The 26,992-nt window shown below is 38.9% G+C and overlaps 1 protein-coding gene across 1 annotated transcript in view; it reads left to right on the top strand.

Moving 5' to 3' along the window:
* ADARB2 (adenosine deaminase RNA specific B2 (inactive)) overlaps positions 1-26,992 on the top strand; it is a 149,546-nt gene that overhangs the window by 103,198 nt on the left and 19,356 nt on the right. The window contains exons 6-7 of the mRNA XM_032234979.1: positions 2,196-2,344; positions 20,959-21,127. Of these exons, the coding sequence (XP_032090870.1) occupies positions 2,196-2,344; positions 20,959-21,127 (318 nt within the window). The remainder of the gene's footprint in view (positions 1-2,195; positions 2,345-20,958; positions 21,128-26,992) is intronic.

The raw sequence follows: 26,992 nt of genomic DNA, 5'->3' as shown, positions 1-26,992 counted from the left end.
ACTTAGCACAGGTGTGAGAAATTTACCAGAGAAAAGTAAAGACATGATTTGAGGAGAGAGTATAAGAATATATTTCTACACATTTGGGCTTTGTATAGTTCTACCAACAACACATGAGAAAACTTCAAGTCTCTAATTTGTTTTGATAAATAAACCATCATATTGTCTCAAAGATGCTTTTTCAAGAGGCAACTGGACTTTCTGGTTTTTCTTTGAAGATGTTTTGCTTCTCATCCAAGTAGCTTTTTCAGCTCTGAGTAGATGGTGGGAAATAGCATCTAGTCAGAGCTGAAGAAGCTGTTTGGATGAGAAGCAAAACATCTTCAAAGAAAAAAACAGAAAGTCCAGTTGCCTCTTGAAAATGCACCTTTGGGACAACCATGACCTAGATGACTGAGAATCTCCATAGACAAACCATCATTAGAGGGTATTTGGAAGTCCTGGCTACCCTCTTGATTTTTTGACCCTTGCTCCCTTCCATACACCAGGCCCTTTTATATGTATTGGAGGATTACTAAGAAGAGAACTAATCAAATTTTGGTCTACATTCTTTTTGGTTGTATTCCATATTTCTTCAAAGCCATGAAACCACACAAAGGAAACATCTGGCATCTCCAATTCCAGGTGTTTACAGTATACACAGAATTCAAAGAGCTACTGCTGGTTGAAGCAAACCCAGTTCCAAACTGACATGAGGCAGTTATATATCATTGGCAACCTCAGAAACACCAAAAGAAAAACAAAAGAAAAACAATCTGAGCAGTTGAGTCATCATGGTTTGTTACATAGATCTTAGATTTGTAGTTGAGACTAAATCAGGTAGGATTTAGGCTTATGCATTTTCCTCACTGCCCTTCCTAATACAATTAGAAAGTTATTAATATTATCAGTAAGTTTAATCAGAACTTACACCATCCCAAGAAAGCTAAGTTAAACATTCAAAATTGTGTAATTGAAACCTGCTCAATTCCACAGGATAAGTATATGGGAAAAGTACATAATTCAGGATGACTCTTATAATGGTCTTCTACTTCTAATCATAATGAATGTATAGTTTAGTAATAACTTAAAAGTTGATGCAGATTCTGGACCCAAAACGAAGAAATAGAAAGGACTGATGGTTTTTTTTATGTCATTTTAATTGATTTGAGAACATTTGTACAATGCTTTAGCTCATCGTCCTGTATCAAACATATACAGTGTTCTCTTTTTTGTCAAATACTGTTTTTCCCTGGTGTACTAGATATCCTGCTCAGCTCCATTTAAGTACTGTGCTTGTAATATTTTCTTTATAAAAAAAAACTGTAACAAGAGACTGACGGCAAGAAATGGAAAACTCAACCCAAGAGATTGGCTGATTTGATAAACCTACAAAACCTATCACCTGCCCCAACTATAGAATGTATGTGTCTATAGGCATCAAGGAGATAGGCAAGGGGGCAAGTGATGACCCACATGGCAAGTGTTGCTATTCTAATGACATCATTCTGATGTGTACTTGAAGTCTAGGTGTGTTTGTTAGTATCATGGGAATCTGTTGTCATTCATTATGACATTTGAACATTGCTGTTATTACCATTCTATTCATAAAAATAATAGTTATCAGTTATCTTATCATACTTATCTTTAAAGAAACAGAAAAGGGGAAATGTTAGGTTATCTACATCCACTACTTAAGTATTTTTAATTGTTAATAAGAAACAGAACTATATTGCCACTCATCTCTTTGAGCCAACTTTCTCCTTGAATTTGTAAAACAACAGTGGCCAGTATGTAATGCTTCTATAGATTATATTAAAGCTGAAATCAGTGGCAAACAGTGATGGTTGTGTTAGATTTAACTGTTGCAATAGAATGTTGAAGCCCATTCAACATTTACATTTTGCATTATTTGTCTTTTAAAAGGCATGTTATGGCGCATAAGTGATTATGACTGTTTGAATTAATAATGACAATTTTTCTGCTATTTCTTATCCCTTTTGTTTGTTGACTTGTTTAGCAGTTTGATTGCTAAAGATTTGTAATCCCTGTGATATTGTGGAGTTCATTAAAAGCATCTGCTAGAGAGAACTTATATGAGATATCATAAAGAGAATATAACAAAGAGTCTGAAAGCTAACCCATAGGGAGAAAAGAATTAGTTCTGATTTGGAATGTAAAAAATAACCTGCAACCTTTCTTTGTGATCCTAGCAGACAACAAGAAGACAGCGAGCGATCAATCTTTGTGCGGTTAAAAGAGGGAGGCTACAGGCTAAAAGAGAACATTCTGTTCCATTTATACGTGAGCACATCACCTTGTGGAGATGCACGCCTCAATTCCCCCTATGAAATCACATCTGACTGTAAGACCTGTATTTCTCTAGTTTTGTTCTCCATTTTTCTATCTTTATAGATACGTGGATAGCCACTTCTGTCTTCTGTCAACATTTTTGTTCTGTAAGTAGGCATCTCTTATGAATATAATGCAACTTGACTTCTTTCAGTGGATTGGGGTAGCCATAGGCTTGATTCACCCTTATATGGTGTTGGAAAAAATGCCCATCTGGGTTCAATTCCAAGTGGGGAAAAAGACACTAGAAACATGAAAGCTGTTTCGAATGATGGTTTAATGGTGGACAGGAGCTTGAGTTCCTGAGCAGGAAAGGGCAGAGATGCTGAGAGTCCCTGGATTTATGCCCTCTCCTGGGATTTGAACTTCCTGGGACATAGGAAGAGTAGCCTGATTGGTTGCTATTAGAGGTCATACCTCACTTTGTAGGTTATGTGCTAAGTTTGGTTGAAACTTGGTGGGTGGTGCAATGAAGGACAATGAGATGAGGTAGATCTTTGTTATGTAGAATAGGCTGGCTCAGGCCTTAATGGTCCATTGACAAAGGTGGAGGGATGTGTTTCTGTCTCCCTTTTAGGAGGAAATATTCTACCCTTTTAATGTTTCCTAAAATATTTCATTTTCTAGGACAGAGGTGGGTGCTAACTTCCTACAATTGTAAACAAATCTGTGGTTTGTTTACTTATATAAATAAGAATAAACCATAATAGATTGGCTTCATACATTGTATTAATTGGCTTTCCCTTGGCCAAAAGCCAAAAGTCAAATAAACCACACTCTGTTTTAGCACAGTATATGAACATAACGTAAAATTAGTTGTGAAACCGGGAAACAGACTCTAGAAAATAATATATATTTTGCTACTTGCACCTTCAAGTTAGTTTCTCAGAATTGGAATGAACTACAAGTATGTTTAATCAACTAGGTCTTTAATTCAGATTCAAAAGTATGGTTTAAATTAAGTCTCAGATCTTTTGTTAGGAGCATCTATATTACTATTATCCAAAATTAACACTAAACAAGATAACGATGGTGAAACATTTTGTATTGAATTAGAGCAAGTGGAAAATCCGAAAATCCAGAGTTTTGCTACCATTACAGCAATTGCCTTACTTCTTATAGTTAGTAAAGCTTATGCAAATTCATACGGAACACCTGGATTTGTATAGTTAAAGATTTTAAAAGTAATATTTTGGGCCCTCTAGGATATAGTTCATATCCTTGACCTTGCCCCAATGTGAAATCAGGTTTTCTTCTCATTCCACTGAGTGAAGCCAGCTTTACCACGCAGATTTCACTAACAGCATTTAAAACTCACATTTGCATATTTTCCTTTGGCAAGCCATTTTCTTTGTAATTTGCTTTTATGAAGATATGCTTTACATTCATGAGTCCTCTGAATTGTCTGTGGCTAGTTAATGGAAGTTTTGCTTTCTTAGTTTAGAACGGTTCCTTCCTTTTGTGAAGCAGTGATTTAAAGGCATTATCCAGTAAATTAGGATATGTTAATGTACCACCTCAGTATTTCAATGACCCATTTAAAATCCCTCCAGATAATCAAGGCTCCTCCCTAGACTTTTAATCATGAGGTGAAATATATAGATGACATTGTTTCAAGAAACTAGGGCACAGGTTTCTGAGGCCCATTTCTTTTGAGAATTTACATAATGGACCTGAGAAAGTTTGATGTGTTGCATAAGTCTCTTCCCCCATTCACTTATTAGGCTGAGCTCTACATTCTCCAAGAGAAGTACATAACCTTCGTATGTTTTTATACAAGATTAGCCACAAAGTTAACAAAGAAACAAAAAGTAATATGAGTCAGCCCATATTTGTGATTTCTCCCTGGGTTGTGAACAGTCTACCCATGTGTTGCAAGTCTGTTCATGTGTTATGGACAGTCAATCCATGTGATTCTTGTGATTCTTGTGATTCTGTCCATTCTGTTCCTTGGACATTTGTCCATTCCATGTATTTTGGACAGTCTGACCATGTGTTGTAACTTCTTAATCTCAAAACACATGAACAGACTCAACCATAGTTTCAACTGGCGAATTGAGCATCCTAGACCAAGCTGAATCCAAAACCCACTAAGGAATTTCTTGACATTTACCATTCAGATGGACCAGCTGTAGAGAGAAACCACATTTACACACCGTTCAAAATGAGACAATGAGAAGCTAAGAAGGAAACGAAAAGGACAGAATGCATTCTCCAGCAACCAATACCCAGATAAGCAGGAATTAATACCGGGCAAACAATCAAGCAGGAAACAATACCTCAATCAATCAACAATCAACTATCAGGGAGGAAATCACACCCCCACAAACACTGGTAGGGCAAGCTACTGTGCTCTATACGATAGAAACAGAGAATGAATTCCACACTCCCAGGCACTGATGTTATTTAGTCAGGTAATGAAACGTCTACTCAGAGAGCATCAACTTCACTATAGAATTCATCATTTCAACCACTGTGCCACCACAGGTCAGGGAAGGAGAGAGGGAGAAAGAAAGGAAAGGAAGTAAAGAGGGAGGAAGGGAGAAAGAAAGGAAAGGAAAGGAAAGGAAAGGGAGGGAGGGAGGAAGGAAGGAAGGAAGGAAGGAAGGAAGGAAGGAAGGAAGGAAGGAAGGAAGACTGCATTTTTATTCATTCTACTTGCCTTTTACTCCTTCATTTGTCACTTATTTATTTTTAATTTATTTATTGCATTTATTCTAGCCTTCCCGATTGAAATAATAAGAAAAAAATCATCCTACTCTATATATTTTTTAATTTGATCTCAACAAATATGTACCACTTACACATTTCAAATACATGGACAGAACAAGAATATAGACCATGGAGACTATATTGTTTGTGATGATGGAAGTTATAGTAATAGGAATATTACATTTTTAGGCCTTCCATTGCTTTTTTGTAAAATGGGAAAAATAGTATTAGTTAAACCCATCAAGAAATTTATTCGGGTCTTCCTGTTTTTGATTTTCTTTGTTCTCAATCCATGTTTCCTTCCCTAGTCTGCAATATTTGCTGACCTTAGACAGGTTGGCAAAGAAAATGAATATAAACCTGCCCTAGGCTGTTTCTCCTGTCTTCCCCCTGGGTGGCTTTTTTCTATCTTTTTGCTAACATGTTGTATTGCCTTGTGCCATTGACTTCCTGATAGCCCAACTCCTGTTTTATCCCACAGTCCCGTTAGGTCTGAAACACACCATTTCATCTTCACGGCATGCAGCCTTCCTCCTGGTTGTCTATTAACCTACAGCTGTGCCAAAGTTGTGATATAGACACATTCTCTGGTACTTCCATCTCAGCAGGATCAGCATGCAGCACTGACAGCTGGGTCATTGGGTTCATGCGTAATCTAGGAGTAAGAAATAGACGCATCATTCCTCTTCCCCAATAAGAACTCAAGAAAAAGATCCATTACCCCGCCATCTTTAGAAGAATAATATAAATCAAGAATGGGCAAGAGTTGTGCTTCTCACACCCATTTCCAGGTCTAATCAGAATGCAAATATTTTAACCTAGCCAAGGATTGGGGATGATCAGAATTGTACCTAATGAGATTGGGAATAATTGAATGATTCTAAATGTGAATAATTATGTGTTCCTTAAAATCAATAGCCCAAAAAGCATGTCTGCTTTACCTAAGTGTCTATGTTATCAGTAAACTTGCATATCGCCTCATACTTTAGATTCTGTGGTGAAATTGCTATAGAAAGGATAGGATTATTCGTTAATACCACTTTATAATGTAAGGCCACACTTGGGATATTGCATTCAGTTTTGGTCGCCACTATGTAAAAAAGATGTGGAGACTCTAGAAAGAGTGCAGAGAAGAACAACAAAGATGATTAAGAGACTAGAGGCTAAAACATACGAAGAACGGTTGCAGGAACTGTTCTTCATATGTTTTAGCCTCTAGTCTTCTAATCATCTTTGTTGTTCTTCTCTGCACTCTTTCTAGAGTCTAGAGTATTCCAAGTGTGGCCTTACATTATAAAGTGGTTCAGTCCTTCTTTTCATCAGACAAGACATATGTCTTGTCTGATGAAAAGAAGGACTGAACCGGTAGCATTTCACCCCTGGTCTAACTCCTGTTTTATCCCACATTCCCATTAGTCAGTGCAAAGTTCATTGCTTAAGAAACAGTTAATGAAACTAGTTGTCCAGAGAGGTGGTGATAGGCTGTACAAACTATTTTCAAGTTGTTTTAATTTAGTTGCCTGACTGTATAGGGTGTTAGATTTTTGTACTTGGGAATTCTGGGAGTTGGAGTCCACACATATTGAAGTTGCTGAGATTGGTTATCATTGATCCAAATGGCTCCCTTCAGCTTATTCTGTAGTTAGTTTAGTTATTGCCTTCTGCTTCTCCAGTACCTGTAAAAGGTGCTACTTCTGAGCAGTTACTATTATATAATCTGCTTGGTATTTGACATGTACAAATAGTCCTTGACTTACAACTATTCATTTGGTGAAATCAAAGTTAAAATAGCACTTACGAAAAAAAAGTGATTTATGATCATTTTCACACTTATGACCATTGCAGCATTCCCATGGTCACATGATCAAAATTCAGCCACTTGGCAATTGGCATGTATTTGTGATGGTTTCAGTATCCCAGAGTCATCTTTTATGACTTTCTCAATAAGCAAAGTCAATGGGAAGCCAGACCCACTTAACATCCATGTTGCTAACTTAACAACCTTAGTGACTCACTTAACAACTGTGGCAGGAAAGTTGGTGGAATGGGGCAAAATTCACATCAGAACTATCTTGTTTAACAATGGAAATGTTGGTCTCCGTTGCTGTCATAAGTTAAGGACTTACCTGTATTGTTTTTTATTCCATTTTATTCTCCACTGTGGGATGACTAAGGAGAAACTAAGGCTGCTTGTAAATTCATTGAACAAATAAAAATAAATTATTAAAAAGGAAGGAAGTGGCCCACATACCAGGACACTTGTTTTGTGGCTTTTTGTTTTTCAGAAATTGAGCAGAGCTGTGTAAACATCCTTTGCAAGGGAATAGGGAAATTATTCCTAACTCTTCCCAATGAATTGGGGACATTGGATGGGGGCCTGTCTCCATGTAGGAATCAGAAACATCATAATAGAGGAACATTGATACTTAACTCTAATTGTTTGTCTTGGTGGCCTGCAGAGCTGAAGTGTCAGCTTTGGCTATGTGTAATTTCAAGCCTGGGTGATGAAATGAAAACAACATTTTAGACCCAAAAAGGCTATACATGGGGCAGTTTCTTGTTAAATGTAGGAAGTTGTATAGAATCCCTGCCAGATGGTCAACACTGCCAGCAACCAAGAGCATCTCATCTCCGCATCTCATCTCCTGAGACAGTTTATTCTTCTGCCAAGCAGCTTTTGCTGTGAGATACGTTTTTTTTCCTAAAGTTTGGTCAAAATCTGCTTCCTTGCAGTTTCCACCCATTAGTTCCAGTCCTGCTCTGCTTCCTTGTAGTTTCCATCCATTAGTTCTAGTCCTGTTCTCTCGAGTAACAGAGGACAAGTAGATTCCATCTTCCACCTGACAGATATTTGAAGACTTGTGTGTCCTTAATCTTCTGTTCTGAAGGTTGATACATTCCCAGATCTTTCATTTGTTTTTGATAGGAGTTGGTTTCCAGACTCCTCGGTCTCCTGGTTGCCCTTCTTTTGACATGGTCCATTGAACAATTGCAAGGACTATGTTTGGGTATCAGCAGGATATAACTTCCTGGGTTTGATGCTGTATCTTCTTCACATTCATCTTGTTCCTTACAGAAGAATTTTACGTAACTATTCTACTAGCCATCTGGATCTAGTCTATAATTTACAGCAGTGCTTTCCTAACCTGATAAACTACTCCAAAATCCGATAAAAGTGATTTTTTCTTTGGGTAACAACACACAAAGACATTACCCAATCACAACAGGGACATTTTAACAGACTTAAAGTGTTTTACCTGTTTGAGTAAAAAGGACTTGCTGGTAGGCAGTGTTACATTATAAAGGAAAACATTTTGTAAGCATCGATTTAGGGGCCTGGATGTAAGCCTTGGAAGTTATGTAGCTGCTATCCTTGCCCAGTTGAAATAGAACTTCAGAAATTTCTATTTAGCAATCTAATGTTTAGAAAGCTTTATCTAAGCACTGTGACACTACAGATTTAAAGCATAACCAACCAAAACAGTATAGAGATGAACTTAATGTAAGAAACAAGTCAGATCAGTTGTTCAAATATCTAACCCAATTGAGAAAGTATTCTTTTTATTTTTTAAAAAAAAAAACCTATTCCTTATATAGTAAGTCATCCAACTTCCATAATAGAATAGAATAGAATAGAACAGAACAGAATAGAATAGAATAACAGAGTTACAGCAATAGCAATAGCAGTTAGACTTATATACTGCTTCATAGGGCTTTCAGCCCTCTCTAAGCGGTTTACAGAGTCAGCATATTGCCCCCAACAACAATCCAGGTCCTCATTTTACCCACCTCGGAAGGATGGAAGGCTGAGTCAACCCTGAGCCGGTGAGATTTGAACAGCCGAACTGCAGAACTGCAGTCAGCTGAAGTAGCCTGCAGTGCTGCATTTAACCACTGTGCCACCTCTGCGCAATTGGAAGGCACCTTGGATGTCTTCTAGTCCAACCCCCTGCTCAGGCAGGAAATCCTACACCACTTTAGACAAATGGTTATCCAACATCTTCTTCAAAACTTCCAGTCTTGGGAGTATTCAGAACTTCTGGAGGCAAGTTGTTCCATTGATTAATTAGTCTGACTGTCAGGAAATTTCTCCTTAGTTCTAGGTTGCTTCTCTCCTTGATTAGTTTCCATCCATTGTTTCTTGTCTTGCCTTCTGGTGCTTTGTAAAATAAGTTGTACCCCCTTTCCTTGCGACAGCCCCTGAGATATTGGAGCACTGCTTTCATGTCACCCGTAGTCTGTCTTTTCATTAAAAACAGACATATCCAGTTCCAGCAACCATTCTTTGTATGTTTTAGCCTCCAGTCCCCTAAATCATCCTTGTTGCTCTTCTCTGCACTCAGATTCCTTAGTTTGTTTATGGAGCTTGATATTAGCTTTTAATATATTTGAATTTACATGGACTGCAGTATAGGTAATCCTTTATTTATGACCAAAATAGAGCCCAAAATTTCTGTTGCTAAGCAAGATAGTTGTTAAGTGGCTTGTGCCTCATTTTATGACCTTTTGTGCCCCAGTTGTTAAGCCAATGACTGCAGTTGTTAAGTTAATCAGGTGGCTATTAGGTAAATATGGCTCCCCCATTGATTTTGCTTGTCAGAAATCAGCTGAGAAGTTTACAAATGGTGATCACATGAACATGAGTTATTAGAGCAATTCATGTCAGTTGACAAAGTGCCCAAATTCTGATCATGTGATCAAGGGGATGCTGCAATGGTCATACCTGTGAAAACCAGTTCATAAATCATTTTTTTCAGTGCTGTCATAACTTCAAGTGGTCATTAAATGAATGGTTGTATGTAAGTCAAGGACTATTTGCATTGGACTTTTGATTAGTACATTGGGTGATCTGAGAAGAAACTTCAGTTCCTTTTAATGCTATATTATGCCAGCTTGGGTGTTTTGAATAAACAAAATACCTGAATTGTGGAACAAAGAATTGGAATATCCAGTTGTCAACTCGTGAAGCCCCCCCAATCTGCTCTCGAGTTGCCATAGGCAGGGGAATGGGGAATTGAGTCTCACAGCTGTATCAACAAGTTTGCACCCCAGCTAAAACAAAGCACATTCCAGCCGGCAAATGTCAAGGCCATCTCCAATTATTCTTGACTGAATTTCTGCATTTGAGTGTTTAATTTACTTAAGCAAGAGCTCAAAGTTTCTATGTCTAGGTTGGATAAATACACCAGGGCCAAAGATCTCATTTTACCACATTTTTATTCAGACAGCTATTAATTTCTCTTGTACCCTACAGAGTAAGATTGGCTTTATCACATAGTTTTGACTATTGACATCAATGCAAAAGTCACATTGAGTGTAAGATTTCTTTGTGAGTAGTTTGTAAATAAAGCTTAGAATACTTTGCACAGGACCAGTCAAGATTGGCAGAATTCTCTGCTTATTTCTCTACTGAGATATATTCATCTTTGATATGAATGAAGTATTGGAAACAATTATTTCCAAAGTAATCATGTTCACCTTATCGACTTTTTCATATGCATTTCCATTTCCTAAGAGTAATGTGCTGTTCTTCAACTTGTTCTCATGAATATATGAGATATATGGAGACTATAATTCCTAAAATCCTGAACTACTTTATTCCCTCTCTAAATTCCCAGTGTCCCCTTAATTCTGGCTGACAATTCTGGGTTGCTATCCCAATACAAGCCACAGTTTTTGCTGCAGCATACCAGATTTTCAACCTAGCATGTATATCTGTAGGAGGGATGAGATTTTTTATGAATATTCTCCTCTTTGGGCAATTTGTAGACGAGGAATAAGAGTAACATGTCTGAAATATTGACAGATATTAGGGTTCAGTTCTGTTGAACAGTGAACTTCATTTTCCACATTTAGTTATTTATAGGTAAGCAATTCTGTTTTGTTCCTGAATTGCATGAGATACTGACATTGTACTATAACCCAAATTTTAAAATAGCCAGGAAGGTGTTCTGTTTGAATACTTGGGTTTTAACAAGTGATCAGTATTTTAAATCAGTTAATTTCCAAAGGTTGTTTCAATTTTTTTCAGAGATTGTGTGCTGAATATGATTGACTTGTAATATTTTTGGTAGTATGTACAGCTGAAAAAAGTACTTTAAATAACTAATTCAGCCAAGGTACTCTAGAAGCATCCAAGGAGCATGTAGGAGGTTGAATTTGAATGGAATTTAATTTTATATGGGATGAAATAGTAAATGAGAATTAAAAATATATATGAATTGTGGAATGAAGAATTGGAATATTCAGTTGTGAAGCCTTCCCAATCTGCTTTTGAGTTGCCATAGGCAGGGGGGATGAGGAATCAAGCCTCACAACTGTATCAAAGAGTTTGCACCTCAGTCAAAACAAAGCACATTCCAGCTTGCAAATGTCAAGGCCATCTCCACGGAGATCCACGGTGGCTGGAGGGAAGGACTTCTACAACCCACGAAACTGCTTCGTTGGGGACATACATTAGGGAGAGGGGGAAACAGGGTCAGGGCTGGGGTGCGAATTAAGTGAGGTCAGAGTTGGCTTCACTTGATACTTGCCAACATGACATTCCTAATAAATAACTGGGTTTCTTTTGAACCTCGGCTTGAGATTCATGTTTTAATTAGGGCATTGGTCAGAACCAATATGAGGATGAAGCTACCTACTCTATACAAATATAATGATAATCTTAAAGACTGAATTAATTTTATAACAGTAGTTATAATTATTTTATGGATTTCTTTCTCTTTTTTCTTCCTCCTTTTTTGTCATGTTTTGTTTATTTTAATCACACTATATATTTTTTTTCATTCTGTGAGCATTTTCTCCTCAGGTGTCCATGTTTTCCCCTATGGGGCCTGCAGCATTTTCAAAATGGTGGGTCTGAAGTGTTAATTATAGATGAACTGTGCAATTAGTAATTAAAAATAATACTCTTGAAACCTTGAAGCTGTGCTTGTTTTGATTGGTATCTCTAAGCAAGCCACCTGTGCAGAATTTTGATTCCTCTGATTAATTTGCATTATTTCTACATCAACATTCAAACCTAAAGACAAGAAAAGAAACAGAAATGTTGTGTTACCCCTAAAGAGAAAAAACAAGGAGGATGAAAATATTGGACCATTTTTGCCGTTCTACTTGTTACAAATACATTTTCCCCTGACTTAAACAAAAAATATTCCACATTTAATAATGCTCTGCTTTATCTTTTGAAATAACCATATCAGAAGTTTGCAGTGCCTTGTTTTGTAGAGGCTGATTTAGGTTCTTGGGGTTGCAAATGTCCACAGACAGTGGCCAAATGGTTGCATAGAAGCTCGGACTAATTTTATGACCATCTTGAAGCTATTAAATCTTTGGCAAGAGTGCCTGGTGCTTCCTCCTGGCAGCATGCTTGGTTGGATAAAAAGAGCGAAAATGAACCACTACCTCCTGTTTTCCAAACATAGATATAGCACTGTTTCAATACAGTACTAAACTTTTGTGTATTAGGAGCCTGTCCAAGATCTTGCAAGTTGAAAAGTGCTATCTAGCATTACATTGCATCTGTAGAAGCCAGTTGACATCTTCTGCCTGTAAATGACCATTCAGCAATCAGAAGTAAGGAAGCAGGCCTATATTAGTCTAAGATTAGCTGTTCTGTTGGCTAATAGAAGCTGGACAGATCCTAGTCTCTGTTCATATCAATTACATTCTTCACCAAGGGTTCTACATCATGTCCACCACAAAACTTCAATTGGGAAAACAGCAAAAACACTACTTAAAAAGTGAAGCAGCTAAAAGTTTTTTTTTTAAGTTGTCTCAGTTGTTGGCTGGGTAGGATACAGAACCAACATCAAAAAATATAGCATAACTAGAAAAAGTACATTAGCTCTATCAGCCAGAACCTGGATGTGTTTATGCTGCAGAGTATGAGAGAGGTAAAATTCAAACCCTCAGCCTTGTACAATAAGGTTCTTTTCATGAGCGATCCTGATTTTTAAAGAATCCAGGCTTTTTAACAAAAAAAAAACCTTGTTTTAATATATCACAACTGTATGGATTGCTGTCTCACAGATGAAAGCTGCACAGCTAGGCATATTTTTGGAGTAATGCTTAGCTATACAGAACTAGTTTTTTGAGTGGAATTGTGCTCCATGATTATTTGTTGGTGCGATGAGAGAAAGCTAGTGATAGCAAGCAAGCTTTGTCCTCAATATGTGACAATTGAAGTGATAATAGTCTGATAATTGTATTTCAGCAGAATTGGTTTCCTCTGTAATATAATCTATATCCATGTATTTTATTTTGTGCATTGAAATACATTTTTCAGAGAAGGGGGTCCATAGGTTGCACCAGATTTTCAGCAGTTCAGGCCACACAAAAAGCTTAAAAAGCTCTGAATTGAAAGTTGACTCCTGGATCTGGGGGGGAAAATCAGAACTAGGACTCTAGCTGTTCTGGAATCAAATTGTGTCAAGAACATACTAGAATTTTAGTAGAAATTAATTGGACCCAGTTGTAGCTTGACTAATCTATGACAACTCACCCTGGCCAAATTGCCACAGCCAACTCACCACAATCAACTCGCTGCAGCTAATTCACTACAGGACAACTTGCCATGGGACAGTTCAATGAAGAATTAGCTCCTTTTATTAAGCATTACAAAAAGGAATAATTTCCTTTGATACAAGAAATAAAATAATGTTGACAAAATCATGGTCAATAAAAATAAAAGGAATTAATTGAATCCAACAGCAAGTTGTCCCATGGCAAGTTGACTGTGGCAAATTGGCCATGGCAGTTTGGTCATGATGACTATGGAGATTCTCAGTTATCCAAGTCAACCATCCAAGTCATGGTTGTCCCAAAGGTGCTCAGAGCTGAAGAAGCTTCTTGGATGAGAAGCAAAATGTCTTCAAAGAAAAACCAGAAAGTTCAGTTGAAAAAATACCTTTGGGTTGGCCATGGTGAGTTGTCCAATTCTGAGCTTGACCATTCTTTGGCTTTCTGAACTGACTTCCTCCATGCCATAATTCTCATAAGCTCCATGTACTTTACTTAATAAACAGCATGGGCATTTGCAGTGAACAAGTCAAAGAGTACATCTGAAATCAGAATCCTCCTGTAAAGAAAAAGTCAAGATGGCAGTCACAGTTGCTGGATTGAAATCCTACCTCTGATCTGAAACAGTCTCAAATAAGTTCTTTGGCACATCTTTCCTGACCCACAGATATCTTGAATTAATGCATGAATTGTTTATTAAGATATTCCAGAACATATTCTTTAATCTTTACAGTATTGAATGATTATTATTTTATGCAGCAGAATCATGACTCCACTGCTTTTTATTCTGTACTAGCCAACAACCTGGCATTGCCAGGCTATTTATTTATAGGGGGGAAATGACCAGACCAAATGTATTTTCTAATGTTGGATTTTCCCTCTTACTAGAGGGAGCCCCCTTGCGGAGTACTGTGAAGCCATTACCATGGCAACTCCATTGCACTGCATTGTAGAAGCCATTTTTTGGCAGTACAATAGAAGCCATTTTAAGGCACAAAAGGCTGTATCTTAACAGAACACACACCCTGAGTGGTTTTAGGGGTGTCTTACCCCCACGATATTTTTCTTTAGAGGATAAGTCATCTGTGAACCAATTGTGATTGAAATTGCTTGCGGTGTTCCAGAGTTGTGCTGGAACATACACACACACACACACACACACATTGCAGTAATCTGAAGAATCTCAAAATAAGCTTTTAAAAATAACTTGAAACTGTATGTATTAAAATGTGGTCTTCTCCAATGAATCAACCAAAGAGTGTATTGAAATCTTCCTATAGCATATTTTATTACTATTTGAACTTGCTGTGGTCATGTCACATCCTTCCAATTCTTTATAAACTGTGGTGATAAACTCAGAGGCCAGTATATAAGGGGTAAAATGAAAGATAGTTTCTCCCCCCCTCCTCACCCCCTTGACAGAGGGGGGTAAAGGCAAGATGCAGTGAAGTGAGAAAGAGAAAATGAACTTCTGAGTCAGCCACATGTGAATTTCAGACAGGTTTTTACTCATATGATTCTGTTTAATCACCATTCATTTCCAGCAATTTTTTTTTAAACAGGAAGATTTTTAATTTTCCTTTTACTAAAAATGCATTGTCTGTCATGATAAAAAAAAAAAAGGCTGACTCGTTGCAGATTATTACAGAAATAATTGAACTGACTGTGTACTGCATTTTTAAGGGGTGGATTTATCTCTATACATTTAAAGTATTTTGCTGATATTAGTAATTTGGCACTTTTTCTTTGTCTCTGCCTCTTTCTCTGAAACTCCAAGCAGTGATTTACACATCTAAGATCTAGTCAGGCATACACCATAAACGTATACCAAATGATTTTTAAATTGGTCCTCTCTAACGCGTAGGTCAGACTAACACCTGGTTTTCGGATGAAGTCATATCTTTTGCTGCCTTTTCTCTGCTTCTCCCTCCTTTTTTTTCTTCCTCCCCCCACTACCCACCATTAGTGAAATAATTAAGAGGGATAATAAATTACGCAAAAATCACAAAGATTTAGAATTCGTTGAGGTCCAAATCAATCTCACCATTTTTTGCAGAAACAAGCATGGGGAGAGAACCTCTGACTAAGCAGCAACAGACATCTTTGAAAAATATATTTTGGGACAAACTCCCTCGAAACAATTATTCCAAAAGAAATGGGGCTCCCAGTAAGCGCAAATGGTCTATTGGTCAGAATTGGGTTATTTAGCACATGCTTTTGGTGCATCTCTGCAGTTCTGAGCTATTTACTCATATCCAAGCCAGCTTTATATGGGTCCAACTGCTGCAGAATCTCAATAATTTGAACTACCTTGATGTCAGAGTTTGCAGCAGCAATCACATCCAGAAGCACACACAGGTAACTCTTTCAGCAGGATTCATTAATTTCTCTTTATATATAACATAACACATGAAGTAAATATTCAATGCCAAAAGCAGTTTTTTCAACGTGGTAGAGAAGAGATTGTAAGTAGGTACAAACACAAGCAGAGGAGAAAACAGTTTCAGTTCAGAACAGCAGACTAGCATGCAGCTTTAGTACAGAACAGTTGAGCTAAGCCACACCCAGGCTCCTTGCTGTCTCCTTGTTGCTCATACAGCAAATAAAGTTTCAGTTTCCAAACAGCCCTCATTGGCCTGACCCAATTGCCATGTCTCTTTCTTTATTGGCTGACTTTGTTGTCATGTCTCTTCCAGGCATGAACTCTCATACAAACTGATGCTTGAATTATGGAGGAAAAGAGACAGGTAGTGAAATTCACCTATCTCCTCCATTTTCCCATAGTTCTAACCAAATCAGGGTCCCTGTACATTTCTGAATCCAATATGCTTCCTATCCTAGTAAGCAGTATGCATTACACCAGTAGCACACAACCGACAGAACCAAGCACTCTTTCCATTTTAAGTTGATTCTTTGAGCTAGTACCCTCACTACATAAGGTTGGTTTTTTTTAAAATCTAGGTACTAACAACCTTCCCAAAGAGCATTCAGCCTGTGCTTAAGAAACTGATCTTGTGCTCTTTCAAAGCTGCAAAGGGGCAGATTCCTCCTTGCAGTCCAAGCCAAACTAGCATGGAATTCAGTGTTCCAAAGAAGCATGCCTGCAGCAACCTCAAGCTAGTCTATGGCAATTCTCTGCAGCTAACTTGCCATGGCCAACTTGTTATGGCTAACTCACCATGCCACAACTCTTCATGGCCAACTCGCCAAGGGATAAATCACTGCAAGACAAGAGTTACACTAATATTAAAGAAATGTTGGAATAGAATCATTAAAAAAGGGATGCAAAAGGAAGGACAGAATAAAATGCAAATGACAAAAGTTAAAGTAGTTGTTCATTCATTTTAAATAATTAAATTGAATTGTTAAATTATCCTGTGGCGAGTTGCCCTGCAGTGAATTGGCCATGGCGAATGGTCCCACAATAAGTTGGCCATGTTGAGTTGTCTGCGGAGAGTTGGCCCCATTCCAACCTCAAGTGGAGAGTAGGAGTAGGATAGATCCCAGATCCTGATTCATGCTCACCAATTACGGTTATTGGTAGAGCAAGACATCTGCCAGAAAAAGGGAAGAAATATAAAAACTGAAGACATCTGCCTCTCTGCTGGATGAGTGATAAGATGAAAGTATCTTCATAAAGATAAACCCTTTAAAAAATAACTAGGGAGGGATCTTTGTGCTGCAACTAGGTGCACCTGAGGATGATCTCCTAGTCATTACATGCAGAGCATGTAAGTTCTACATGTTATATATCTGTACATTTTCAGGCAATAGTCTACATTTATCCAATCATTTTTCAACTTCAGAAGTTCTGAAAATCAAAAACTTTGCTCATGATTTCGTATCTCCAATTCAAGCATTGTTTCTTACCTGTAAGTACTGTATTTTTCGGAGTATAAGATGCTCCTTCCTTTTTCGGGGAGAAAAACAAGAAAAAAAATATGCCTTTCCCTCCCAGCATCCATCCAGTATTTATCTGGCCTGTTCACCATGGCCCATTGAGTGCTGCCACGGCCCATTCTCCAAGGCCCATTCGCCACTACCTCAGCCCATTTGCCACCAACTATTCACCACCATCCTTTCGCCGCTGCCGCAGCCTGTTCAACACATTCCATTCATTGGTGCCGATCTTGCTGCCTAAAACCGGCCTTAAATACAGTGCACAGAGGCCAAAAACAGGAGATTTGGAGGCCAAAAATGCAATGCGTGGAGGCTGAAAACAGCTGAAGGGTGGGGGCTTCAGCAGCATTCGGTGTATAAGATACACCACAATTTTCACCCACTTTTAAGGGGCGCAAAGTGCGTCTTATACTCTGAAAAATACGGTAATGCTTTACACTTGTGTATCAAGATCCCAAATCAGAAGCCTTTCAAGCACGTCCACTTTTTCCCAGCTGCAAAAGCAATAGCAATTCCCCAGGGCTCTCTTCTCCAATATTTATACAAAACATGACCTGACAAATGCGCGCCCAACAACAGCGTGCCGACAAAACTGCAGTGATAAAACCGTGACGTCGACAGTGCACCCACGAAGGCGTGCCAACAAAAGAGTGCCAACAGAAGCACCATTACGGTTAAGGTAAGGGTTAGGGTAAGGGTTAGGGTTAGGGTTAGGGTTAGGTTCAGGGTTAGGTTCAGGGTTAGGGTTAGGTTTAGGTTTAGGGTTAGGTTCAGGATTAGGTTTAGGGTTAGGGTTAGGGTTAGGTTTAGGGTTAGGTTAGGGTTAGGTTTAGAGTTACGTTTAGAGTTACGTTTAGGGTTACCTTTAGGGTTAGATTTAGAGCACACTTCTGTAGGCGCGCTGTTGTTGGCGCGCTTCTGTGCTCCTTTGTCGGCGCAATTTTGAACTCGCGCTTTTCTCCCCATGGTTTTGTTGGCGCACTTTTGTCGAGCGCACATTTGTCGGTGAACCTATACAAAATGATGTTGAAGGGCTTGGCAGCAGTGCTGGATGCTAAAGTTGCATCCATAAACTGCCAAAATGAAATAACCTTTGTTTTACATTTTAATTAAAATGATGGACTTTGCAAGATTATGACATCCTTCAATACTTTTTTCTTTCTCTTAAGAGATCTTTCTATTTCTGTATGAGATAGGGAGATTTTGTAGGTAAGATTATGCGAAGATGTTAATAACATATATTAACATTAAATTAATATTTAGGGTTCGGCTTTCTGTATTTGTTTTAATTCTTTGTTTATTATGGTGGTGCTGAGAATCAATTTCTGATTGCACCTGAAAATGTGGCATCTTTCAAACAGGAGCCTAACCTCAGGATGGGTTTGGAGCTGAAAAAAATATTGAATTCTTTTCAACCACATAGCTTTTTATGAAAGAGAATGAATATGAAACATGAAAACAGAGGATTCAGACGCCTCTGAATAGGCCTAAAATAGGAGCGGATTTGAAAAATGTCTGACAAAAAGTATGTCTGAATCAAGTTTGCATTTGGCAATTATGATTGTCAGTGTACCTCTGCTTGGGCTTTGATTCTTGGCAGCTAACATTTACTTAGTATAATCAAAGTCATGTAAATTACAGTATGTGCAATTGGTTCCAGAATTGCTGGTATTTTCAGACGGTGTCTTTTTTTTCCCTGCACGCTCACATCTGCCCTTTCTACAATTTCCAGGTAACAATCTGAAATCTGAAATTTGAAAAGTAGTTCAGTGTGATAAAAGAGAAAATAGCTTGAAAGCCTATATTTGGGGGGAGGGGTGTTGATAAGGACGAAACAAACAGAAAATTAAGCAAGCTATTGAAACATCTGATCATCTTCCAGCTCAGTCAATTTAGACTTTCACAACTCAGGTATGCGCGGGAAGGTAATGTGGAAGATCTGTAGAGTCCTCTTGTATTACCTGCAGAGGTCCCAAGCAAAATATGTCTTGCATGCCTTGTAAAAATAATTTTTACAATGGACAGTCTCTGACAGTGAGGAACTTGCTTGAGACCAAGGAAGGTAGATTTTAAAACTTCCAGGTATTAAAATAATGTTAACCCTAATCTTTCCAAACCTGGAAATATATGATCTCTATTTTCCTGAACATAACTCCCAGACAGGAATATTTGGGCTTCCAATCATAAGCATTCAAAAAAGACAACTACACAATACAAAGAATTAAGAGATCAGTGTAGAACAAGTTGATCCCCATCTATGACTTTCTTAGCAGATGGAGATCCACTAGTCATTACTTTGCTGGGAATTGAAGATATTTTTATGGGTTCTTCCAATTAAAAGATCTTTCCCCAATTCCCTTAGGCCTTAAGCCGCAGGAATTCATATTAGACTGCACCCATGTTCTTCTTCTCTAAAACACAAATAATGGTATGCTACCTTGTGTAAAAGTATGAATAATATAACAGACTACAATGATGCATTTTGCATGTAAAAATTGATTTGTGCTTAGTAATTAAATTGCAAATAGCATTTGCTAATCCTTAACTACAGAAGAAGGTGATGACCAGATCTGAGCTGACAGAGAAGTTAACAGAACTAAATTGACTTGACTGTTCCACATGAATTTGTTCTTAATAATCCCAGGTTACTAAAGCAATTTATTTTTTCCCATTACCTTTTTTTTCTCTTGTAAATCATTTGTTGGCATCATTTAGAGTCAATCAATTGCTTCAATACTTGCTAACATGTCCTTAAAAATACACTATAACAAAGCCAAAAGTTGTGGGGGGAATAGAAGAAAGACAGCAATATAGCTGAAGGATAAATTCAATAACAAGCACTTTTTTGCTCAATGCTTTGACAAAATTCATAATTTTCCAACCCTTTGATTTTTTTTTTTTGTTTCTTTTATTTTAATGACACAAATTCATGTAAATGTATTCAGGATTGCATCCTTAGAATACCATGCTATGAGTTTGGAACAGCTTTTGAAGATGTTCTATACATTAATCTGGTACAGATAAATTTTATCTGGTGCAGATAAAAGGTTAACTCAGTACAATTATATTGGTCCTCATTTGAAGATGCTAATGCTTTCCTAAGAAACTCCTATTGCTGGTATCCCAGAAAGATGGATTGTCAAGGAATGGCATTTCTCATAATAGTCTGCTGGATAGTGTGGTTATCTGACACAATCTTCCTTTGAGCATCGCAGAGATTTGAAATAAAAATGGGAGGTGAAGAGAGAATTTGGCTTTATCAACACAACACTTATTCAAAAACTAGCCTTCTATCTTTAGTGATGTTTACTATCAGGCAGATGTCACAAAGAATGAGGGCTTCAGTACACAAGTTGGAACACTGTGCATGGTGGTTAAAAGACACAATTGTCTTTTGTGCCTGCTTACATTTGGAGATTTTAGGAAATGAAATGCAAATAGTAATTCTGTTGTTACTTTTTCACCTCTGTTTTCTTTTTTTTCTTTTTAACCTAGTGAATAGCGTTAAACACATAGTAAGAAAGTACCGTGGGCATCTTCGAACGAAAATTGAATCTGGAGAAGGAACCATTCCAGCTCGATGTACCAATGGAATTCAAACATGGGATGGTGTGTTGCTGGGGGAACAGCTAATCACAATGTCTTGCACAGACAAAATTGCCAGGTAATATTTTAATGAAACTGAACAGCAGGAAGCAGTGAATGTGGATATGACATTAATTAAATAAATCCTAAGCAAATCCTAAGGAACTTCTTTAGTATTGCCATATAATTGCATTGTTTTAAACCATTGTATTAGAGTTGGTTTGAAAATATATATATACACATACATACATACATACATACATACATACATACATACATACATACATACCAGTGGTGGGATTCAGCTAGCCGCACCTATCCGGGAGAACCGGTTGTTAACTTTCTAAGCAGTTTGGAGAACCGTTTGTTGGAAGAAATCTCCTTCTGTTTTTTCCCACTTTACAGGGCTAATCCTGTAAGGAAGGCAGGAAGGAAACATTCTGGTGTTGTTTCTAGCCTAATCTTTAGTGCCCTACTTACAGAAACTGCCTCTCCAGTGTAAACCCTTATTACATTGTACAAAGTGCCCATTGGCGTGAGTGACGTTGAGTTGACCACGCTCACCCAGTCACATGAACACTGAGCCTCACCTACCCATTTGGACATTTGGTCATTAGGGCAGAGAACCGGTTGTTAAATTATTTGAATCCCACCACTGATACATACATACATACATGCATACATACATATGACACACAGACACATGACACAGAGACATGCACACAATGTTATTATAGCAATTGGATCAGGACTAATATGCTTTTCATAGGTTTACATGTCAGTAATGTATGTTTTCCTTAGGAGAAAGATCACCTGTGGTTAGGTGACTTTTCAGGCTCATCTGAATTTTTTATATTCTGAATTACCAACCAAGGAATCAGTGACACTAGTTGTGTAGTCCTTATGCACTGTAGACATTTCTGATGTGTGTTTTAGAATGCTCTCAACAGTATATGCCCGCTATGGAGCCAGTAGAGAAATATTGAACATTTGCCGATGTGTTCTCCCCCCCCCCAGAATTAAATGACCTTATAATTGTAACTGAGAAACTGTGTTAAACTGTGATTAATCTATGTTAAAACAGAGGAAGATCACCTATCCAGGCTAAGAGGTAGACGGTAAAGTATCCCCTCCCCCAGCTATCTGTTTGAATCCTGATGAGGGGGGAAAAAATCCCAAAAAGTTTCAATGAAACAACACATTCTACTCATGAGCCATGGTGGCGCAGTGGTTAGAATGCAGTACTGCAGGCTACTTCTGCTGACTGCTGGCTGACTGCAATTTGGCAGATTGATTCTCACTAGGCTCAGGGTTGACTCAGCCTTCCAGGCCTCTGAAGTGGATAAAATGAGGACCCAGATTGTTGGGGGCAATATGCTGACTCTGTAAACGGTTTAGAAAGGGCTGTAAAGCACTATGAAGTGATATATAAATCTAAGTGATATTGCTATTATAAATCACAGTTATATAAAAGAGCTATTGGCTACCTAATTATTTATTTGTTATAAACATGTCTTGTTTATCTGACTAAGTAATGTGTTTCTTATGCTGAGCAATACATCCAGTTGTCCCTTTTAGTCCAAAGGAAAAAGAACTAAATTTGAATTTTTGCAAAATTTTGTTTCATCTACTCTAAACGCTCCTTCTTGTTCAGTACAATACTGGATACTTACATGTTTCTGCAGATGACATTAATTCTAAAATAACAGGCCACAACAATAGCACCCTACTAACAAATCAATATATGGTTCATTGGAATATAAGGTTCTTTGACAATAATGTAAAGGCATGAAAGCTGGCTGGGTGACTTTGGGACAATCACCAGACGATTGTGAGTTCTAATCACGCTTGCACATGAAAGCCAACTGGATGACTATGGGCCAGACTCTGTGTTTTGGCCCAATTCACCTCGCAGAGTTGTGGAGAAAATAGAAATTAGGTAAAATGTTTTCCCTCCCCCACCCTCCGGTGGGATCCGTCTATCAGGGCAACCTGTTCTACCCAATTATGGGATGGAGCATACTGCTTCCATTTTCGCCTTTCAGCCCCAATCCAGGGGCCTTCGCAGGCAGTCCTTTTCCCAACAAATTACTTTTGTGTTAAATTAATGTTTTACTGATTAGGCTATGGCTAGCTGATGAGAGCTAAATAGCTTGAAATAAATCTGTACTAGTCTCACTTTATTTCCTTGTCGGTAAAACAAAAATTGAACACTAGAAATTAGGTACACTTGCTGCTTTGAATTATTTATAAAAATAATAAGGGCAAGATAAAAAGTCTAAAAATATATAAATAAATAATCAACCACGCGCATGTATATGTGTAATTTTTACTTATATACTTCCTACAGTGATACAATTTACAATAAGGTGATGAGACCCAATAAATGGCATTCCACTACTTCAGCAGAGGAAAGTTTCCTATTTTTTTATTTTCTACATTAGGCTTCATCTAGATATGAGAAAAATTAACAATTTGGGTGGGACACTTACGTACATGCATTACGTTCTGTGCAGAAGAGAGCAGTGAGGCATTACAGAAAAAAATATTATTATTTTGCTGTAAGCAGCACAAAAATATTTACTTTAAAAGTTTGCAAAAGTTTACGAAGTAATAATCTGTTTAAAATCAATGTTATTGCCCAATCAGGATATGTCTTCACCTAATTGATTCAACTCTAACAATTATGTAGGAGTCTAATGACACTACATCAAAATAATGGAGCACATGGGTAATGAAACAATCTCAAAATAATGGCATTAGATCAACATTTTCTCTAACATTTAATCAGATAGATAAAGAAGAAGCCTCTTGTGCTGTTCCCTCACTGCTTCTGAATACAACCCAACTTCTAAAATGAGATTTCAGGAGGAAGAGGACAACTAAATCAATTATAGCTTCCCTGACAAAATGTTGCTGTCTCTGTTTTTCTCTGTGTCAATATATAATAAATTAAATATCAACTCAAGAATCAGATTATATTTTAATATTGATGAAAAAGTCAATTTCAGTACTGAGTGTATAAAGCTGCATTTTCTTCAACTAATGAAAACCAGATGAGAACTTGTACTTCTCCTACAGACTGCTGCAAAATACTGTGATATATTATCATGATTGATTCCAGGATCAAAAGACAATCCGCCAACTTAATATTCAAAAAATATAATTGTTAATATATTTATTTATTAATTACATATTAATATAATCATGTCATGGGGCTTCTTAGTCAGTTGTACAGCCGTTAAAATCAGAGAAGAGATGACATATAGCTGAGGTTACTCTCATTTGTGGTTTCTCTTCAGTTTGTATAAATCTTAACATTTTTTTCAGGATTCTGTCCATTAGCCCTATTGACTGGAAATTACTAAATTTAACACCATCTAAAGAACTGACCATGAAATGCAAATCTACCATCTTCTGAATTTTATTAGAACAGCCAAAGTTACCTGCAGTGTTAGTGTAATCTGTGTGTGTGTGTGTGTGTGTGTGTGTGTGTGTGTGTTCAAACTCTGGAACGCCTCAAGCATTTTCAACCAAACTTGGTACACAGATAACTTACTCTCTGGAAACAAACACTCTGAGGGTAAGACACCCATAACACCCCACAGGGTGTCTGTGTGTGTCTATGTGTGTGTGTTCCAGCATTACTCTGGAACACCTGGGCCGCTGAAACAAAAAGGAATGAATGATATCTATAGGGTCATATCACAGTACTTTTGACAGTGATAGTGTGCATTAGTGTGATAGTGTTAGGATATAGCCTGTTGTGCCTTAAGATGACATCTACTGTACAGCACAGTGGAGTTGCAATGTTAATGGCTTCACAGTACTCCACAAGGGGGCTCCAACCTAATACAGAATTAGGATAAATAAATACCCGTGCAATGCCGGGTTATCAGTAAGACTAAGAACGAACAAATATGTCCCCTATCTATATGCATCCATAATTATGGCTACATTTAGAAACCATCAGAGGTGAAACGTGAAGAAATTTATGTGCACAGGGGTAAAAATACATTAACTATATATGAAAGTAGGTTATGGATGCATATTCAGCTGAAAAACTTCAAAAGTATTAAGAATTTATTTTAATGACAGCTCACTGTAAAATCAGTAGAGAACATGAAGGGATGGTCAACCAAAATATATCTTTGCTATATTGTTTCCTGCTGTTTTAATGTTGTGCATTGGCCAGAGTCTTTGTAGACTTGAGCAGTCTTCTAAATTTGATAAATAAATGTCTCTGGCATCATTGGTACTTGCTAGCTTTTTTGCAGATGTTTCAGTACCCAACTAAGTGACATCATCAATGTTAGAATGGGATAGAGTTTGCTCTTTATTTGCCTTGTCAGTGTTTGTGGGCTCATACTAGTTTCTTAATTAGGCTGTTGTTTACTGTTTGATTGTTGTCTGAGTTGGTAGTTACTCATTGGATATTATTTACTGCTTGATTGTTTTTCTGGTATTAATCTGCTGCTGATCTCTGCTTAGGTAGGTGTTGATTGCTGGCAAGGAGGCATTTCAGTATCTCTTCGTGTGAATATATACTAGTTGTTTCTTTATAGGCTGTAACAATCTAAATATTCCCATTTGCCTAAATAAATTTATTGACAATTGAATCTTTCATTCCATTTACTTTTTAGAGATATGAAGAAAATTCCCCATTTAGATCATCAATCATAGTTGCTTTAAAGCAGTGGTCCCCAACCTTTTTATCGCCGCGGACCAGTCAGACGAGCCTCCCTCGGCCTTCCGGACCGGCGGGTGGGAAGGCGGCCATCCTGGGCGCGCGTTCCGCAGGGGGGGGGCTTCCTTCACGCCAAGGCTGACAGCCCGCGAGGCCGCCCCGCCTCCTCCTCCTCGGCCGCCGGGGGAAGGGAGGGAGAACCGACCCCGCGATCCGCTCGCTCGGGCAGCCCTTTTTCCTCGCTGCAGTTCGGCGGGGGAAAAAGATGGCCCTGTGTCCTACTTCGGGCGGGCGGGCGGCTGGCGCGGCGGAGGCCGGCTGCTTCCGAGGGGGTGGGCCTCCGCGCCGCGCTCCATGAAGGGAAGAGGGGGAGAAGGCGGGCTGCGGCCGAAGGGTCCCCGAGAGCCCCGCCGGCCTGACACAAAAAGCGCTTCGGCGGAGCGGCGGGGGGGAGGGGCGGGAGGCAGGTGACACTCCAGGAGGGGGGGCAGAGCTGCGCCGCGAGTCTTACGTAAAGCCTCCCCTCCCCGCCTCGGCGGAGGAAAACATCTCCCACCTGGGTGGGGCTGCGCGCGAAGCGCCTCTCGGAACGGCGAAGCTCCCCAAGTTCCCCCGAAACGGCCGCGCTGCGCCCCTCCCCCCCGCAACCTTAGTTTCTCCTTGGGAGGAAAATGCAGCGCCGCCGCCCCCTCCTGCCCCCCCCTCGTCATTCCACGGGGCAGGCGGGCCGGGTGAGTCCGCGGACAAAGTTTCGTCTCCCAGGCAGCCTCCGCCAGCAGCATCCCAAGTTCGGGCCAAGGCCGCCGCCGCCGCCCCCTCCCTCCCGGGGCGAGCAGAGCAAGAGGGCGGGGGGGGAGATCGGGCCTCCCCTCGCCCCCCCAGCCCCGCACATCTGGGGCGGCGGGGGGGGGCAGAGAAAGGGCGCGTTCATGAGGACTACAAAGTTGCAAATATGGCCCCCGGCCGCTGCAGCGATCATGGCCCCCGGCCGCTGCGCGGCCCGGTGCCAGGTACTCCACGGCCCGGCACCGGTCCGCGGACCGGGGGTTGGGGACCACTGCTTTAAAGCAACCTATTTGCCTGACGTACACAGAGAATCAGAATAGTATTTTTCTAATAGATTAGAAAGAATTACTGAAGCCTGGTGAATAATGCACAGTTAATAATTTATCTAACAGCTGTTATCATTTTTCTGTACTCACAAGATATGGAAGCAAGAAAGCAGTTTCATCAATCTGATTATCATTCAAAGGACTA

This window comes from Thamnophis elegans, chromosome Z, assembly GCF_009769535.1.
Source record: "Thamnophis elegans isolate rThaEle1 chromosome Z, rThaEle1.pri, whole genome shotgun sequence".
In the NCBI taxonomy this organism is placed as follows: Eukaryota; Metazoa; Chordata; class Lepidosauria; order Squamata; family Colubridae; genus Thamnophis; species Thamnophis elegans.
Note: the sequence above shows the minus strand (reverse complement) of the source record. Positions and strands in the feature narration are given on the sequence as shown.